The sequence below is a fragment of the Strix uralensis genome, chromosome 15 (genome assembly GCF_047716275.1).
Source record: "Strix uralensis isolate ZFMK-TIS-50842 chromosome 15, bStrUra1, whole genome shotgun sequence".
Classification (NCBI taxonomy): Eukaryota; Metazoa; Chordata; class Aves; order Strigiformes; family Strigidae; genus Strix; species Strix uralensis.
Genome location: NC_133986.1, coordinates 8193799 through 8214276, shown reverse-complemented (window position 1 = coordinate 8214276; position 20478 = coordinate 8193799). Strand labels below are relative to the sequence as shown.

The 20478-nt window shown below is 38.1% G+C and overlaps 1 protein-coding gene across 2 annotated transcripts in view; it reads left to right on the top strand.

The window, feature by feature from the left end:
- Positions 1 to 20478, top strand: part of NELL1 (neural EGFL like 1) — a 297446-nt gene that overhangs the window by 175823 nt on the left and 101145 nt on the right. For both annotated transcript variants that reach the window (XM_074884815.1, XM_074884814.1), the window contains exon 14: positions 6649 to 6771. In XM_074884815.1, the coding sequence (XP_074740916.1) occupies positions 6649 to 6771 (123 nt within the window). The remainder of the gene's footprint in view (positions 1 to 6648; positions 6772 to 20478) is intronic.

Here is a 20478-nt window from a genome sequence, read left to right as displayed (position 1 = left end):
GGCCATTGCTTAACTGTTACCAGATAGCTAATTAATTTTACATTAGGGCATGTATTATATACAAATAGTCTCTGTATTAATAAACAATGGTAGCATCTGATGACGTTGCTATTCCAGAAGTGAGTTGTGTCTCTATTGTAAGTCTCTCGGTGTACAGAAATGTTTGCTGCGTTTGTGGTTACATACCCCGGAAGCAGACTGTGATCTCAACAATTTAGAGAACAACTTAGATTTCCTTTCAATGTTGTAAAAATAAGAATAAATACAAATAGTCAGAATCTTTGCACAGTGTTTTCCAAAGGTATATGTTTTATTATTAAAGTATGAAGGCTTTGAGGAACTAATGGAAGAAAATCCTTACAATAAGAAAATTGTTTCCATCTTGTAAGCAAGTTTAAATTGGGGCCTTTTCTTGTAACGAGAAGTGAGAGTAGCCATGGTGAAAGACTATTCGATGGGATATGTCTCCAGTAATTGCATTTCAGTGTCGGCCCTTTTTTGAAGAGCATCCTTATTTAAAGAAAATAAAGATAAAAAGGTCAGCACTCTTACTGAAAAATAAATCCTGTGTCAAATGTACCTTTTAGAAATTGTAAGTTTGAAATCCATTATGGGCTTTTGAACTGTGCAAGGGAAAGCTATCCTGATGTTACAGTTAGTTGACTCTTGACCAAAGGTTCTTAGCTTTACTATGTGCTGTTTGCTATATATTTTCAATCTATGGTTCTAATTTCCTGTTAAATAATTTAGACAAAGTGTTCAACAATAGAAATACTTGAGTTATTCCATGTGTATACAGAAAAAAAAAAAAAAGATACAGCCAAGTAGATCCTACCTGTAGAGCCCACAGAAATCCAGTAAGTCTGATGGTGATATCTCTTTCAACATTGGAAAGCAGAAGAATTGTAGAAATTCTGTAGCACCTCCGAAAAATGCATTTAAAAAAATAGACACACAAAATACAGGCAAAGATTATCTTCCCCTTCTATAATGAATAGAAAAAAAATTATTGAAAAGATCTCTTTAGTAAAAATCTGGATATTTATAATACCCAAAATTTCAAGAGTATAGAAATATGCTATTTTTTATTACTGACAGTTCTGATGCTAATTGTCAGAGCTGCCTAGAACCTTTCACAAACAGTACATTTCATGTACATATGAATGGAGAAAATGTGTATTTACCTATAATTGTTTATTTATATGTTTAAGTATTTGTGCATCTGTATTTATAAATACATGACAAATAATTACTTTTTTTACTTTGTATGTGTTCTGAATTATTTTTATGTGGTTGTTTTTACTTACAAACAGTTTTGCAATATGGTGTGGGTGGTTTTATGCAGAATACATTACCTCAGGCAGACAAAATCTTTGTATGCCACCCTCCCCTCAGCCCCTAGTGCTTTTCCTACTGCATTCTTCCAGTTCAGTTTAGCCCAGAACAGAAGGTATTTTTCAGGTTCCACAGAACAAAATAGTTATGTGATTCCTCAGTAAGATTGGGCTAGAAAAATGGGGATACGGAAGATTGAACAGAAATATGGATGCCTGAAGGTTGCTGGCTTTTTTGTCCTCCTTTGAATATTCCTAGTTATACTTCACACTGAAGTGATCAGCCATCAGCAGGGTTACATATTCATGGTGGAGCAGCTGCAGTGCTTACTCATTTGAGGTGTGCAGGAGCTGCTGCAACCTACAGATGCTTTGACTTCATTAGCCTAAATACATACCCGTATCTTGAAGAAAGCTAAAGGTCTGTTTAAAATTTAAGCAAGTGGCTTCACAGCTGAAATGCATTGTGATTGATTATTTTGCTGTTGCTGAAGGTGTAGCTAATAAAGCTATTAGCAGAGGCTTGACCTTTTGTAGTGAATATTCTGTTGGTAGGAGTGCAGTTTAGTCACGTTCCTGGTCTCTTGCTGCCTCAGGTATTATTTAACTGTTGTTTTTTACAAATGTACACAGTATATGTTGGCTGCTGATGTTGCAGATGTTGGTGTGGTGTTTGCTTGGTTGGGGTCTATCTGCCTTGAGGGTGCGCACTGGTACAGGGGGATGTAGTTTGGTCGCAGTTCTCTCTGTGGCAGTTTGGCAATTGTGCTTATTTCAGCAGTTCTTTATTAATTTCGTGTTATTGAGACTTCAACAGGAAAAGGTCTATGTTTTCCCATTGTACTGTAACTAGTCTCTTCTCTGGAATTTCAGAAAAAAGGAGATACAGTGTGTGCCATAACATCAATGTGCTAACAGGCCAGCCTGTGTTTTGGTATAAGGTGGTTTTCTGCAATTTGTAGGATGCATTGGTGCTTTTTATAATAGGATGTGCAACTAACCATTTACTTGAAACTATTTTCTGGTGAATTAACTTTGCTTTTTATGTGATTGTTATCTCTGTAAGGCTATGGAATATTGAAACAAATTCTGTCAGACAGCTCCTGAGTATTCTAATCATCAAGATAAACTTATTTTTATTAGGTTGCCTGTGAACAAAGCAGAGATAACCATATTACTTATCTTCAACCACTGTGCATGCACTGTGTTGTAACGCTACCCACGTAAAAACATCAGTGTCCCCATACCTGTAGTGCTATCAGGATGGACTTCTGTTCAAGTTGATACAATTTCAGTTGCCTGAGGCAAGCAGTTAACCATGGTTGGCTTTCCAGTGACAGCTTTTTCAAATAGAAGTTTTCTGTAGAGATTTTGTTTCAGCCACCTTAGTTCTTCAAAACTGAAACACTGCTTAGTAGAGGACAGCCACAGTTGATACATGTCATGATTCCACAGAGTCATATAACACAAGAAGCAGAGATATGTTTTTGTAAAAGGGGGACTAATTTCTTACCAGTGATTTCAAGTGCTTTTAGAGGAAGTTGGCCATCCTCAGATAAAGGCTGAGGAACGAACGAACTTTATAGTCATTGCTTCGCCAGCTGACCCAGTTCAGGCGTGAATGCAGAAAATAAGATACTCTTGAGGATTTTGGGAAAGTTCATGAAAGCTTTTGGAAATTCTCGAAGGTTTTTATCCATAAGGAAAATGTTTGGTTTAAATGTGCAGTTTGCTGGTGTTAGCTGTAGCTTGGTGGCTAGGGAACAGGGACAGGTGAGATGAAGCTTCAGACATGATCTGTCCTTTCATACCTCATCTCTGCTTGCAGGAAAAGTAAATTAAGTGGAAGGTAAACCAGCAGTTGACTTTTCTTCTTTTATTTGCAACAGAAGATTGCTATCCTTTAATTTTCTGTAAAATCTTTAGTATTTGAGGATTTCAGAAGAATGACAAATACTAGAATAAAAATCTACAAGATTCTTGTAATATCCTCATTTTATAGAGTGAAACAGAGGCACAAAAAGTAACTGATCTCTCAGCTTTACCACAGACAAAGCATGGAATAGAGGCAGCAATAAGCAGGATTCCTGAGTAACAGAAATACTAATGCTGAAGATAACTTACTGACACTTCATAAACTAACTTGTCTGTAAGCAAAGAATGGTGCTGTTGTGACTGTTCTTCTGAAATGGTACTTGTTTCTTGAAAGGGATATTAATAATACAGGGGAATGAGTGCTGGGTCAGGAAATTGCATCCTGGTGTGCTGTCCTTCTTGGTAAGCCTGCCAGTTCTTTTTGTCTTTGGTCCTAACCCCCTTTTGTGTATATTACGTAACAAATAGAAGTCACAGAAAGATGGATGACTTCAATCAAACTTGATAATGGTTTAATTCTGAGCTTGGCAGTATATTTATTTGTATCTACATATACATATGTGTGTATTAAAAAAAAAATTACTTTTGCTTTTGTCTTTTAGAGTCCCCTTGTGTTTCTCATTTTCAGCTGAAAGGGAAATTGTCAAAATAAGATATGACTTTGAGGCTTTTGTCTTGGCTCTCCCTTCTTTGGTGCTTTAGAATGATATTGTTTGTGAGTCCTTTCACATGTTTCACAGTGTCCTTCTTTTCCAGTCTTTGATTGCTGTCTAGTCAGATAATATTTACCATAACATTAAAGCAAAAGCAATTTCTGTCTGATGTGCTTGAATGGGGGATTTTGGAAAGCGGTGTGTGTAAGAAAGCAGTGATTTTTTGCAAATTAGTCATAATCTCCTTCAAGTTTAAACAAAACGTGAGCCAACTTTCCATGCTCACTTCCCAATGTGAACACCAAGTGCTCCAAAGGACGATCTCTTGTGAGAGAGAAGAAAACCCAAGATAACTCACTACTGACAGAATCTTAAGGATTTTGCCATCTGGACTAAAAGATTTTTGTACCTTGACAGAAAATCAATGCTTTCTCATTCTTATTAGGCCTGTAGCAACATTATCTATAGACATCTCTACACCAGGGAAAACTTCATTTAAAATTCCCATCATTGCAGGCACGTTGCTGCTAAGACTTCTTGGGGATTCCTAATGCAGATGAGGTTCCCTTAGTCCTCCTTGTGCTAGGATGTCTCATGAAGGGCAGGTTCCCATGGTCAGTTTTGTTGCTAACTCTTCAAATTATATCAGCTTAGAAAAAACTGACCTCTGTTTTAAGTATGACTGTGGGAAAGGAGCTTTGTCAGTGCTAAATCTTTCAATATTGTCAGCATCTGTACATCTGCAGGAGGGGTAAACACAATGATTTACATTGTCGAAGTCCTAGAACAACATAGCAGAGTATAATCTCTTGTGTATTTTGGCAAAGCACATATGTTACCACTGGGAAATCTTTTGTTTGTACTTGAAGTGCTGAGAAGGTAATCAACTAATTTTGGCAATTGTTTGAGTTAGGAATGTTCTTGTGTGTACATGAGCCTATCACAAAGGCATTCTCATTATAGTTTGAATATGAACACATGAAAGCTAATGGCAATAACTAGTAGTAAGAGGAGGGAGAGATTATGGAGAGGGTGTCTCTTTTACAAGAAAGCAGCATTCAACTTCAGCTGCCTGCTACGCACTTCCTTGGAGGGTAACTCAATACTCCTTGTGTCTGAGCACCAGTCTGAGACCAGAGTGGCAAGAATCAGGCTGTGGCACCATTTCTTAAATGATCAAGGAGAGAACAGGCAGCCCTTGAAGAAGCCTAGCATTCAGAATATGTAAGGTGTCTGAAAATTGGCAAGGAGCTGAAGTGAATTACTAAGTAGGCCTAGGGACCACCATAGAGTAACAAGTATAAATGTAAGCCTGAATTTATCAGCTAAAGCCAGGCACATTTGAGTGTGTGTGTGTGTGAGTTTCTTGCTAAAAGCAAAGAGTGAGCAAGTGATATATCGCTTTGATGCTCTTTAAAAGAAAATGGTTGCAATCCGTATCATTTTGCTGTCAAATATGTTTGAAAAATAGAAAGCATGTCGAATATGTGTCCCGCAAATTGTTATCAACAGTGTTGCAGAAGTATTTGGTTGGGAGACTGCCTTGGAATCCACCATTTAAATCTACATGTTTCTTGCATTATCTTGAAGTTGGCCCTCATTCTGTACTATGGTAAAGTGAGGGCATTGCAGAGGTTAACTTTGGCCTGGTGAAGCCTGTGATCCTGTTGCTCTCAATGGAGAGGCTCTTCCAGAGGGCTTAATTTGGAGTCTGTAAAAATGAGTATTCTGCTCATGTTTTAGTGGCACTACCTCTCTCTGTGGTCAGTAGAAGGCCAAATTTTGTCTATAGTCCTTTGAACACCCCTTATTCATTGGTATATTTAAGCAAATCCTTAATTCCAGAAGGGGATACCTTGTACCTCTCAGCATATGGGTAGTAGCCTGATGATTGCAGTTGCATGAAGACTACTCAGAAGGGTTCTAGATTCTGATTTTTTTCTATTATGTATGCTGTTCTTTGTATGGTTTTAAGAAATTTCATTGCATCCTCTTGATTCCACTGAACAAAACTGTAAATCCACCAGTGCAGAAGTGTAAAATATTCAGGCTTTCTTTTTGCAATCCTACTGCATGAGGGAAGCTCCTAGTAATTGCAGGAAGAAGTGAGAAAATTCAGGGTCAGGTAGCTCGCCACCTCTAACTGATGCTTTACTAGAACAAAATGTAGCAGGAGAGTGAAGTGCAGGAGCTGCAGCAAATTAGGCTCAGTGGCAGCAGCTGGAGTTGCTGGATGAAAGCAAAATATGGCCCATTTATCTGGGAGCCTCTTTGGGGTTTGATGGTATGAATGGTGCTCTAAAAATGTAAAATGTTATTACATGCTATTAGAGGAAGAGTCAGCTCAGCATGCATTAGAGGAAGTGGCTGTGACAACTGAACTGTGTATTTAAAGGGCGTGCTGTTAGGGCCCGGCTTGTGTTCACTTACGTTGTATTTATGCTTATTACTGTTGGTGATGAACAGCGATGTAAAGGTTAGTCTTCATAGCAGATATTTTTGTCATAATCTCCATGGGTTTTTGTCATAGTCATACTTTGCCTCCTCACTGATTCTTTTTTTCCTGTTTTTGAACCTCAGTAATCTGATGTCACTATGTACATGTTGAGTTTCATAATTGAAGCAGACCCGTAGCTGACTCCCGCACCAAACTCCAGCGTTCACCCATTGTGGCAATCTTGTTCTTCCATTTGGTTTTCAAATGTCCCATCATCACACTGAAAATCTCACTGTCTCTTTTGTAATGTTTTTTACTTTTTTTTTTTTTTCCCCCCCCCCCCTTGTAGAGCATGATGAGTGTGGCAGCGGACAGCATAACTGTGATGAAAATGCAATCTGTACTAACACTGTCAGGGGACATAGCTGCACCTGCAAACCTGGCTATGTGGGGAATGGGACCATCTGCCGAGGTAAGTCTAGAAACACCATAAAAGTGGCAGACCATATTAATATTTTCTGACAGTCACGTACATTTTGGTAACTTGTGATGGCTGGATTCTGTCAACGATTCACTGTAAGATTTCTCGTCTGGCAAATGGAGTATGCATGGAGATGATGGGAATTGATTTGTGCATAACTTCTTGGCAAGAAGGAAATACTTTTTGGAATGCTAGAAGAAAAGAACTTTTTATTTACTGTCACCGAATGCTGTCACTTGACCTAGTGTCATTCAGCTTTTAAGTGATGTTCATTTTTTTATAAACTGTGGATGCTGTGTGCTCTCTCACCTTTGGTTTTAAAATTTAATCAGATGCTTTTTAAATTAGGATAATTGTCCTTGATGCTAACATCATATAGTTGTTAGTTGACTACTCACATCAGAATAGTTTTTTTTTTTTAATATTTAGCTTTAAATGTGTATTTTGAAGATTTCTCAGTTATGTAAATAAGAAATATCAATAGCCAGCCATGCTTTTTGTGAAGCGGTAGGTCATTTGTTTAGGGTGGGTTTTTTTCTTTCTGTAGAGAAAGAGAAGCAAATATCTTGTGTAAATAGAGAAGAGGGAATATATTAAGTAGTTGGCTTAGTGAGGGCTGTGTCATGAAGTACTATTGAGTTGTAACTTGTGTTTATGAATTATATTTGTGTCATAAAAGCTACTTTTTATCTTGTCTGGGATTGTGTGCTTTCTGACTTTCTAAACAGTATTACAGTAATAGAAAACTAACTTGTTTTTTTTTAAATAGCAACTATTGAAATTGAGGAATGTACTGGGTAAAATATTCTAGTCAGTTTGGAGACACAAGAGGCTGGATATTAATTTTCCAGAATGTTATAAATTGGCCAAGCAATTTCTTAAAGCAGAATGAAGATTGATGTCATTCCTGTTTCAAGCTAAAACTCTTCACCAAGATTAGCCTGTCAACTGCTCAATTAGCATATGCCATTGATTGCTTTTCAGTATGACCTTATTTGGGTACTGTCCATCCACACAAGAGCATCCCTCTATTGAAAACTGTAAAAATGATTTGTAAGGATTTAAGAAGGAACACAAAAATGTTATGGAAATGATGGGCAAGTTAAACCTTGGTCTGTCTGTACTGAAGATCAACAGGTGATACTGGGGAGAAACTCACTGTGGTACGTTGTCAGTCTTTAATTACAATCAATGTAAGCATAGACAACTATAGTTTCAGGGAAGTCTGCCTGAGCAGCCTGTCTGACTGATATTTTTTTTTTCCTGAAGGTAATACAACAAGACAATCCCTTAATCATATTTCTTTGAAACGGGGATGTTTGGATTAGTTCATAAAAGCCATGTTTTCACACTGGTTTTCTTTGTTTGCCCACCTGGATATTTGCTTTAGTGTGCCAAAAACTCAAAGTGAAACTCCTACTGCATATTTATTAATCTAGTAATGTTGAAGTAATAAAATTGCACTGGAGAAATGCAATAATGTTTTTACACTCAAAGTTGTGTTGAAATCGAAGTTGTGGATAAAATATATATTACATATATTTTTTTAGTGTGTCTTGATTTGCACATGTGAATATAGTTATAGTTGCCTTTTTGAGGTAGGTGTACATGGAAATAGAGGAAACAAAGTGCCTTTTTATATTCTGATTGGGAAGCATAAATTGAAAAGAAAACAGGAGAGTATAGAAGGGGGTTTGCAGTCTAGTAATTATTAACACCGTCTGAAGATGTGATAAACCTGTCTCTTCGTGAGTCATCTGTAAGTGCTTTATAAATGTTTACGTGTTATAGATGTGTGCATACACAAAACAGTTGTTCCATCTACTACTGGAATAATATATCTCTAGTTCAGTAAGAAATCTTATTAATGTTGTCCATCAAAACATAAATAGAAAAATGATAATTTTATGATGAGAGAAAAGGGCTGGCTTTGTGCCTTATCCCACAATCTATTTCAACAATCTATTTTAGCAATGTTATGAAAAATAAAATGAGTGATGGTTTTTTTTGACTTTGCTGGATAACACTGTGATAGTCTTTACACTATGACAGTCTATAAAAACCCCAGAATACTGTTATTTGTATTTTAGAAAACAAAACACATGTGTAGTTAAACTAAATTGGTGAACTACTGGTAAATATAATGAAATCACTCTGGCAGGAATTTGTGATGTTTACATTTTTTGTGAAAAGAATTGAGAAATAAAAAAGGACAGAAGTAATCTGGATATGAATATTATGATTGGGGATTTAGAAATAAAAACAAAAAGCAAATGTTGAAGAGAAAAGCAAATATTTAAAAAATCTGTATAATCAGACTGTCACTTCTGGAGTAGAAAAAAAATTTCATGCCTAAGGAATTGCTTTACTGTAAATGTAGTAGACTAGACTATGTAATTAAGGACTGGATTGTGTCAAACTTGGTGTGGAAACTGTCATGAAGGAAGGTGGTAGAAAAGGGCGTACACCGAGACCAAATACACTTCTGCATTAAAATAGATGCTGCCATAGTTTAAGTGACATAAAAACAGAAAGAGGAGATGAACACAAGAAAATCCTTATAAATACATAATCACCAATATATAGACAGTGAGACCGTATAATAGAGACAAATGTGGCTTATTTCGTATGGATGCTCTCCATTTCACTGTAAGTGGGCTTCAGCACCTCAGAAAGACACTGAAATTTTGGCAGTAGATCAGAATGAGGCTGAGGTGAGCTGAAATGATAAGGCAGGACAATACTGTGCCATCACCATTAGTAAATTGTCAGAATACTGGACTCAGAATCAGATCATATTTTAGGTTTTCTTCAGAAAATGAAAAGTAAAATAGGGAGATCTTTGCTGGGAGAAATTACAGCATTAAAGGCATCGAACAGAGGTATAACTATTTGAATAGAGAGAATTTGAATCTACAGAGTTGTTACGTTGCTCTTTTCTGTGAGAGAAACTGAAAAAATTCAAAAGAACAAAGGGTGGTTCAGGAAATAGATGAAGTTGTAGGGGGGTAACAGAAGACTCATGCCATGCCCTTTTACTTGAATTCTGTAAATGAATTACAGAATTCATAGATGAGGGTGGAATAAGGACAACTGGAGCAATTTCACTGAACTTTAGGGTAGGATTTAATAGCGCATCATAAAAGCAACTAACTTGAGGTAGAAGGGGAAGGTGATAAAAATTGGTTTAGCAACTGATGTTCTAGCTAAAACCAAAACCAACCAACCAAAAAAAACCCCAAACCCCCAAAAGGTGTGGTGGGTAATTGACTACCTGCTACAGCATGGCACTTTTCAGGGTGCCTGTCAGGATGGACCTTGTGCTAAATCAGTTTCAGGGGAAACAGACGAAAGAAGTCTTAGTTTCCTAGGACAACCAGGTTTATGAATAACCTGTCACCTGCAGACAGGATTGTGTGTGTGAGAGTAAAACTGTGTCATGTATAAAAAGAGTAAAACTTACTGTCATGACTCTAGCTGAAGAACTAGGGATATTGAATACAGAGATAAATACCATATTTAGACTACGGAGGCTCTTGGTCTGGGTACTGTTGCAGTGTTTTTATGTGAAATCTTGGCAGGGATTGAATCTGGGAGGCTGGGAAATGTGTATAGGGAAAAAGTATTTCTCTATTTTTTGTATTGATAAGTTCCAGTTCCACTTGGCAGCTTTGCACCGCATGCTGTGGAAGTGACTTGTTGAAGTGGGGCGTGCCATTTGTTAAAGCATAAAGGACCTCGTGCTCCACCATCTACTTTACCTTAACAATCGCTGTGGGACGTACAGTCCTACAGTTTAGCACAAGTTTATTATAGAGCTTGCGCCTTGTACCACAGACTGAAGTCAAAGGAGCAGCCAAGGTATATTGAGACATCAGCAGGTTTCCTAAAATCAAATGCCTTAGAACAAACAAACAGAACCCCACCCACCAGATATTGTAGGGGCTATAGATCTGACTTTTCAGCATGAGCAATGTGCAAGTCACCATCAAAGTTTTGTTGCAATCAGTTATTTTCTTTTGTACAAAGAGACCTAGATGTAGTATACAAGCCTTGTCCTAGCTCCTGGTATTTTGTTCTAAATGTTTCAAAGTATAAATTCTGCCCATAGAAGTCCTTATATATTAACAGAAAAACATAGGTGGCCTTGAATACTCAGATGGTAAATAGGGGCAATTCTTCTGAAACAGACGAGGTATTTGCTAATCTTTTTTTCATATATCTCCATAGTGGGCAATGAACAGAAGTCTAGCACTTAAACAACTGCAAATATTTTTCCTTGTACTTCTATATTTTAGTTGTGTAGTCTGTCTAACAGGTATATTTAGTGTGCTATTAATATCTCAGTGGTTTCTGCTGAGGTGTAGATTTATTAGAATGATTAAATGAGGTGCATTTAGTTAGTCATAAACCTTAAAGCAAATGTGTGCAATATGACTGATGTCTGGGCAGAGAAACACATCAGGTATTGTGAAATAAAAATCAAAACAGTGTTTATTCTAATTAGTATTCAGGCTGTAGAATGTTTTATTTCTGCCAGAGTATAGAATAATTGTGTTTTTTTTTTTTCCCTGTTATATTCTTCTGCAGCATTTCACAGGAGACACTTAAGGGATTAAAACTCAGTGTATGGTGGAGTCTTAAAGATGAAAGCCATTATTTTTAAGTGGCTCAGTTCTGGTGTAATCTGGAAGTCCAGATTAGTTTCTTATTGTACTGTGGTTCTTCATATATATTTTTGCAAGGTGTGTTTGGGAGTGCAGTAGTTACTGATGAAATTACTGGTCACTTCGTGAATAACTTATTTAGGACCTGATATGAAAAGTAACCAGATTTCAAACACTTTTATCTGTTATAAGGTAATGGGTATAATCAGAGTCTTTATTCATGATACATTCAGAATGTTTACTGACAACCAGAATATGTCACAAGTTTGAAAAATGGTTCTGTTTGATGTAAATCAGTAAGTTGGCCTATTTGACACTGTTTGAGTCACAAACTGTAACTGGATGGGCATGTGGTTTTAACAAATGGCAGTCTGAGAGCTTGCTTTCATTGCAGTTTTCCTCTTTGTTTCCAAGCAGGTATTTTTTTTTAAATAACTCTAGTCTGAAATATATTTAATAATCTGAAAGACTTGTCTATTTAAGAAATTGTATACCTTCCAATGTGTAGGCAGTATAGTGATGGTGTAGTAAATAGATGACTAAAGACAAAGAAATTTTCATCTGTTTGGAAATTTCACCTGCTATGAAAAATACTTGAGAGAGTTTTTAGTAAGAGCTAAAGAAGAAGAAATAAAAATAAAGTCTCTTTTGGTTATTTCTGTGCTGAGTTGTCAATGCTAAGGTAGATTAACTTTAAATGCCAGCAATGTGAGACAGTCAGACGTGCTGATATCTTGATATTAAAGCATATCAGATCACTGTAAGGTGACTAACTGCCACTTAGGTTTATGTTTTTTGCACGTATGTGTGTCTGTTGGAGGTGGAGTTGAAAGCCTTTATGGAGCAATGGAGTGCGTTATGAATAATATGTGGGCCAAGACTAAAGTGGAAAGGAACGAACACGTCTTTCCTTATAGCCTTCGATTTTTGTAGCTGTAAGGCTTTGAATAGTTCATATGCCTTATCACAGCTTTAATTGCTGCTTTGGTGTAATGTTCACAACTCTCAGGAAAGAATAAGGGAGTTTTGACTCATGCTAAGATTCTCATCTTCAATTCTTCGTAGTCCTCATGCATTTTGATGTCACTTGACACGTGTGGAAAATGCCATGGCATAGTCCCACTCTGTGGGTGAAGCATTCTAAATGTAACTGATTTAACAATTTTAAACCAATATATAGTTATGCAACAGTGCAATTAGAATTCATATAGCTTTTTTCATTCTAAAACTAGGATCATTGGACTTGGAATCAAGACAGTATGATCGAAGTCCCCACATTTTCTATAGTCCTAAATCCACTGTATTAATAAAAATGAAAATTTGAAAATTTAGTGTAAGAATATTTGCATTTTTGTTCATGGTTAGGTAGTTATCAAGTGTGGTAGGTTCATTATAGTTGCCATGTTTGTGTTAGGATTCTGAGTTATATAAACTGTTTTTGTAAATTATTTGCTACATGCTTTTTAAGCTCCTTCAGTTCTAATATTGTTCTTGGTTGGGTTTTGGACTATAATGTTTTAAAATAATTTTGATGAAATTAAGATGATTTATGATAACTTTTTCTTGCTCTTAAAATGTCATCGCCTAGATTTAGTTGTGTAAGATGTTGAAATTCAGGCATAATTATTTTTGTGTTAAGAGCTAAGCTATAGGTATCCACCACTATGTGGTCCAATTTTACAGCCTCTCAAAGGGTTTCCTGCTGATTGGATCCTGTTCTGTGTGTGACATTGTTCAAGATGATTTAGAATGCACATCAGTTATGGAAATAGATAATTTAAAAACCATGATTAATGTAAGTTGTCAGAATCTAGATCCTGATCTCTTTGCTGTCACAGATTGTCTCACTGCTCTTAATTTATAGGTAATTTTAAAAGAGCATAGCACTGGTTTCTCCTTGCTGAAGAAGCAGTCCAGTCCAGAGCAACTGTTGCATCTGTAAAAAAGAGAGGAAGCGCTGTAGTTATCTGAAATATTTTAAAACTTAATCTGACAGGTTTTTCTGCGTGTATAAGTCCAAAGGGCTCAGCAGACCTACTCATGAATGTTTATGAGGGGGACTCAGTTGCTTATTGTCTCCTATTGCTTTGGTGTACATTCTTTTGTTTAGAGTCAGCAGTTCGCTCTAGGATCATGGTCCTATGTGGCATGTACAAAAGAATTCCAAGGAGATGATGAAGTAACATATATGTTCCCCACAATCCCCTGGGCAGTAGAACTGTGTTGTATAGGTGCATGGGACTATTTCAATATTCATTGCTTTCTCTTTGAAAAGAGTAGTTAATAAAAGCAAAAATGTGAAGATTTTACTTATATTTAACGTCTGCGCCATATGTTGTATTTATTTTCTACACTCTGTTAAAGATCATCTCCTGTTTGCAGCAGGTGTATCACCTCCCAGGTCTCTGTCACAGAACCCCTTGAGGACCCCAGTCCAGAGTCTCCGGAAGTCAAGAAGCAGCTTTCTAGTGCTACTAGAATGGTTCATTCATGCTACCTAAATTAGTGCTATTTTCTTTCTTCCTGTAGCATTGAAATCTAAAATTTGAACAGAAATTGTCAATTATTAAGTCCTGAAATTTACCCTTCAATCAAAGAATGGATCCACTACCCCTTTTTTGGCAGTAGAGCAATAGACATCATGGTCAGTCATTTGGTCTGCAGTACTGTCTGATTTAAACTTGTAATCCTTATGATGTGTGAAACCCAGTGTATTTAGATCTGTGACTCTCCTGGCCTACCCTGGGAGCTTGCCATGCTATTATTTGGAACAAAGTACTTATTTTTTCATGGTGGGTGGGAAAAATCAGTTCAGCAAGAGCATCTTGAAATATATCACTACACAAAGCCTACTGCAGCGTGGGCTTGACTCTGTGCTGCAATAGGAGCACAATAGTTACACATAAACATCAGTTATAGTGTGCAACCATTTCAGGATTAATGTATATGGAACAGGCACATTAAAAGGCAAGCAGATGCCAAAACCATGAAATTCTATTCCCTGTAGAACATAACCAAACAATACTGAAAACTGAATATAAATATATTGCCCAAATGTAAAATAAGAGCATTATAGTTCCTGTTTTTGGCAACATTCCTACTACTGTGCTGTCACCCCAGTGCAGGAGGAAGTACTTTTTCACGCAGCACATAATTAATCTGGAGAACCCTTGGTCACAGGGTGGTGAGGAGACTAGATAGATTGGAAAAGCTGCTGCATGTCAGAAGAAAATCCCAAACAGTGGGTGCACAATATCTGGTTTGAGGAAGGTCATGGGGAATCCTTAGGAAGTGTCACCAGATCCTTGCCCTGTTCTTTCCCTTGATATTCATTATGGGCTGTAGTTAGAGGATGCTGGGCTAGTAGACCCTCTGGAATGACCTAGCTGATTCATTTTCATGTTCTTCTGGCCAAGATTATTATTTCAGCAATCCCTTTTGCGTAAGGATATTAATCATTTATATATTTTTTTTTTATTTGTACAAAGGGGTCTATGAGATTTGCAAAGGGGGTTTGTGGGCTGTTCTTTACCATAGCAGTGAAATAGATTCCAGCCAGAAAACTTTCAGCCTCCGGTTCCTTTGAATTTCCCATACTACGGTAAACCAAGGTAAAAAGATGAAGTGATTTGTCAAATGTGGAACACATGTCAGTACCTGATCCAGGATTCAGACTCTGTTTTCAGGCTGACAGATCTGTTCCTAAACCATTGGGCTGTGATTTCTCCACAGAAACTATCAAAAGTATTTTTAAAATACCTAAGGAATCAAAGCAGAAGAAACATTGAGACTCCAAAATCAAGCACTGGGGATATTTAAAATTTAGGTCACCTAATCAATCTTAAGTCACTTGCATCCACTGCTGAAATACAGTTCTTACTGATACAATCACAGGTGGTGTGGGTTTTTTTTGGTCCCTCAGGCTCATTCAGTGCACAGTATAGACACATCAATCAGTGAAGGAGATGAAGTCCTGAAAGTAGCTATTCAGTGTTTGTTATTTTTGTCGTTCATTGTGTGACCCTATTACTATTACCTACTGTCCCAGGATCTGTACTGAATTTTGGATGTTACTAGGTCCTGCAGAAAGTAATTTATATTGTTCTTATCAAATGATTGCAATGGAGTGAAAATGTACCTTAGCTGCCTTTACATTAGCTCTCTGGTATCAGTGTAGAGTGGTGGCTTAGTTGTTCAAGCATTTGTCCAGGTTTTCAGGAAGGGCCTGTAGCTCACTTTATGTTTTTCCATGACTTGAGGAGGATGATGTTTCTCTTTGTGGTCTTGCCATTGGAAGAGGATGGGGGAAAAGGCTTCAGTTCCAGGTTCCCAGGCAAGTGTGTTACAGTTGCCTTTTCCCTCTGCAGCTCCTGCAGTCCTCCATGTCCTCCCACTCCCTCTGTTCCCAGCTGCACTTTTCCTCTGTGGCTTTGTCCTCTGTCTTGGTCTGGTTCATGCACCATTGTGAAATGGGATGAACGCTGGAAGAATATTAAGAGAGTGTGATTAAACATTTACAAACTGAGATGGCTAAAGGCATGTCCTTCAAATCTCTGTGTCAAAGTAGGGGCCTAGGGACAGGGGAGAGTCTAAGAAATAAAAAAAATAAATCCTGTTACCTATTTGAGAAATAGATGGATTTTTTGCTACAGTGCAACTTCTGGTAGATATCCAGCACAGGAAAAACTTAATTACAAATGGTTTACTTAACCACATGACTGAAAATGGTATTCTGTAGTAAGGAAAACTTGGATTGCCCTTCATGTAGGTATTGCTTGGTTTGCATGAGTTACGTTTGTTGGCTTACCAGTTTTGGAGGTTGTGTTTATTTGTTGAGCACTGGGAATGGCAAATCTGGAAGCTATGCAGGGTGTTTGATGGGACAATTTGCATATTTTTATCTGGAAAGATTCTCCAGTTCAACCGTTTCACAGTGGTGCTGGTGTTTTAGCCTCTGCAACATGCTGAAAAGTTGAGGCACCCCTGTGTGTGTATAGAGTTCTTATCTAAAGTGTTCAACAATAAAAATAATAAATGTGGCTATGCTAAGTGAGCATATGCTAAGTACAAGACTAATGGCAAGTTTAAACAGTATACTGCGAATGGTACCTGAAAGAAATGTTGCCGTGAAAAAGAATGTATTGCACAACCAACTAAAAAAAAAACCAAATGGTGCTTTGAAGATTGTATCATCAAAATGAATTATTAGGTGACTTCAGTACACGAGCTACAAGAAGAATGTGAATTAAAATAGCTTAGAACACGTTACATGCAGAGGGAATTAGAAGTTAAAGTAAACCAAGTAGAGGTGGGAATTGAAGGGGTCCCACTTTTCAGCGTGATTTAAAATTCAGTCATCCAAGAGTAAAAATGAAGGATTTGTATATCATAAAAAATAAGAGGTTTTATTTAGGTATTCCTGAAGGGCAAGAGCTGCGTGACCTATGTTGTTGTTCTGCCGATAAATACTCAAGCATCTTAGTGTGTCACCTTGATGGTGCTCGCAGTTTTCTCTTTTTTTAGTTGTGCGCCTGAAGACGGGAATTGTCAGGCTGGATCCTTGAAGCTAAACTTCAAAACTGACTATTTATTTGAAGGCTACATGCTACACAGGCACATCAAGCAGGGTCTGAAATTTTAAAATGATGTAAAATTCACAAATGTACCTTTGTTGTTTAAAAGAGTAAAAGCAATACCCATCCATATCTCTGCACACATCCATCTTCTTCTGCAGCCTGTTAATTATGTTGTAGCCTCAAGGGTATGCGTATATGCCTCCCATAGATTATGGGATGCCATTTGCTGGCACTGATGAACAGACTGGATAACTGTTCTCCACTGTCACTTGTACTATTAAAATGTATCCACCCATCCCCTTGAGCATATGATTTCACAGTGTCTGATGGCTTTGCAAAGGAGCTGCTGTGAGTGGAAAGCCCTGGGATGGAATAAATTGGCAGTTGGGTGTGGAGCTACTTGAACACTTGCAGAGTTTAAGTAGGCAATATCCATTCCCCTGCATTAATTATAATGGTTTACGGATGCTCATTAATATGCCACTTTTATTACTGAGACACATGGTTGTACTGCTTTCCTGACACCTATTATTTCCTCCTTCTGAACAGAACAAAGGAAACAATAGTCATCTGACATTGCCATGACATACGTTATTTCCCAATAAAAGATTGAGGTAATCAAATCAGTCCTGCATGCACAGCGCAGTATTCCCTTAGCCTTCGGAGAGAGGCAAGTGAGAAAATTCTTAATGTGGTAATTTTAGACCTGACTGAGCAAGGTATGTGTCTAACTAAAAGTAAGTGATTGACTCCAATGAGACTACTTACATAATTAGGCACTTAGTTTTTTGGTTTCATGCTGAATATGCTTTGCTGTGTTTTTAATGCACACGTTAGAATAAACACAGACGGTAAGCATTTATCTTTTGCTGTGGGTATCGAGGGGAGGTTGAATTAATCGTATCTGATGAAAGGATAACTGAATAGCCAAATCCACCTATCACTTATCTTTGAATCCTTGGCAAATAGAGTGGGTTTAGAAGAAGATTTAGAAACTAATTTTCAGTGACATCACAGAGAAGTAGTCAGAGCCAAAATAAAAATGAGTGGGAATCTGTAAGTGGTTGCTAATGGTTATTGCCAAGTGATTTTGAGTCCTCGATTATTTATTTATTCTTTTACTGCTGTAAAAGCACTGGAATTCAGAAATAGCTCAGATGTTAAGGTTTGATCCACTGAGTATCTGTACCCGTTGCATTAAATGTTCATCTGGTGAAAGAAAAAGAAACAAAAAACCACCTGCACGCAGCTGGAGTAGAGGACGGGCAATATACTTCTCATCTTACGGTTATGGCTGCTTGCTCTAACTACTAACACAGGGAGTTAGGCATCCTTGCGCTTGCTTTTCTGCTCCCATGTTTGCCATGTGTTGAGTTGTGGGATGAGAGGGGTAAAGATGGGAAATCTCTCTTGCTTCCCTTGCCACAGTGCTTTTCTTGGGAAAGCATCAGAGCTCAGGGTTTCATTTCTTTTAGAGTGAGGGGGAGTTAACCCTCACGCTTCCCCAGTTCCTGGACAAGTGATTCAGCAGCAAAATATTACGCAGGGGATCGCTGAGGATGTGTACCCCTTGCCTTGATTCGCATGGACCTGTGTGACTTCAGGCGGGAGGCTTTTTGTAGAACTCGGTACTTTCTGTGGGACCCCCTGGCAGGCTCTTGGGGCACTTGGGCACGAGGATAGTGGGGTTGGGAGTCCACACAGACTGAGGCAGCTTGTTTTCTGCCTATTCCAACTGACAGCACCTCATTCCGTGCCAAAGGTTTATGCATTGTCTCAAGGTTTTTGTGCAAAACACATCTCTAATGGGGCTCGGTGGGTAGGCTGGAGAGATGAACTGGGGAAGAGTGCTGAATGGCATTTTTAGATGTAGTTATCTAAACTCTGTCCACATTGCATTTGAGGCATGTGACTGCTATTTTGGATCTTTCCCGATGTGTTTTGCCTTTATGTGTTACTTATATTACTGTTCCTATTGGTCTGGATGTCTACTGGGGAGAGTTACACCTAGCAATACAGTAAATTATACCTAATGCATGAAATCAGTTGCATGAAAACAAGTGTAATTAACTGTCACTGATAAAGGTAGATGTTAGAAATTTGTAAGCAGTGTTTTTTTGTGCCGAGTACTTAAAACTAAAGATTGCACATTAAACAAAAGTATGATATACATCTTGAAATATAATTTCAGGTACTTTTATGATGTGTTTCTAAGCTCTGAACTGTGATTTTTGTATAGGCTTCAAAATCTTTTATACTGCTGTGTTCCAGCAGTCAGTGAGAAATATGCTGGCCTTCAGTGCAAATAAATTGTGCTGTAGAATGTGACTGAGCTTAATGTTAGCAAACCTGGCATAGTGTATTTGAGTCTGAATATAGTTATTTAATTGTTATTTAAACCTTAATGTTCTTTCTGACACTGTGACCCTGATAAACCTTGTAAACTGTCTCCTAGGCGATACCAGGCAGGTCCAGCCAGGCTCCCATCTGTTCTAGGTAGGCAAGCTAGGCACATGTTAATGAGGTAATATGTAAGAGGACAGATAGTCTGTTCTTGCCTCGAAAATTACATTTGGCAGATAATATTTCAAACTGCTGCAAGAGCTTAAGCTGCTGCTTCTCATGAAATTGTGCAGGTATCATGAGAAAAAGCATCTTCATTAAGAAATTTGTTCATGCCATTTAAAGAGTACATGCACTCTTCTGCCACTTACCACTGTTTATTTGTAGCATAGTGCAGTGCTGAAATGCTCCGCAGGACGGATTGCTTTGAGGTGTCATAGGCTGCATTCATGTGTCTCATATTGGTGACTTCAGTGTACTGCAAAAGCAAAGTTTATCTCCACTTAGGTGAACCACTTAAGCACTTCTCTCATCCACAGACTGACTCTGCTGTACAGGGCTAAAAATGCTGCTAATTTAAGGGAAATTATTTTAACCTTACAGCTGGTAACACAGTATTTTATAACATGTGCAGTAGACGGAGGATGCTGGAGTTGGTGCCTATTCAGGCAGTTATTCACGTTTATGTGGATGGTGACATTTGTTCATGAGGACACATTCAGAGGCTTTAACACGGCCTTTTTAGCATGTGCAGTGATAAATGGCTGTAGGTGTGGAAATGTCAGAAAAGTAAGCAGTGTTACTAGAAAGGAGAAAAGTAGAAAGTTTCATGCAATGATATTTGAATTCCACTTACACTTAGCCAAGGGAGAAGACTTGAGGGCATCTCCAGCTGGTGCAGTGGAGTGTGGGCAGCGCCGATTGTGCCGTGATGGCCCGAGCACTCCAGGGGCCCTGGGTGCAGGAAGTCCCGTGCGCGGGTCGTGTGCTGGGGTGTGTAAGCTCCGCGGGGCCTCCGAGTGAAGTACGGTCGCTGCTTCGCTGCCTCCAGTGTCAGGTATTGCTGCTTGCTCAGTGCTACCTCGGGTATCTCTGGAGCATTTTGCAAGGTC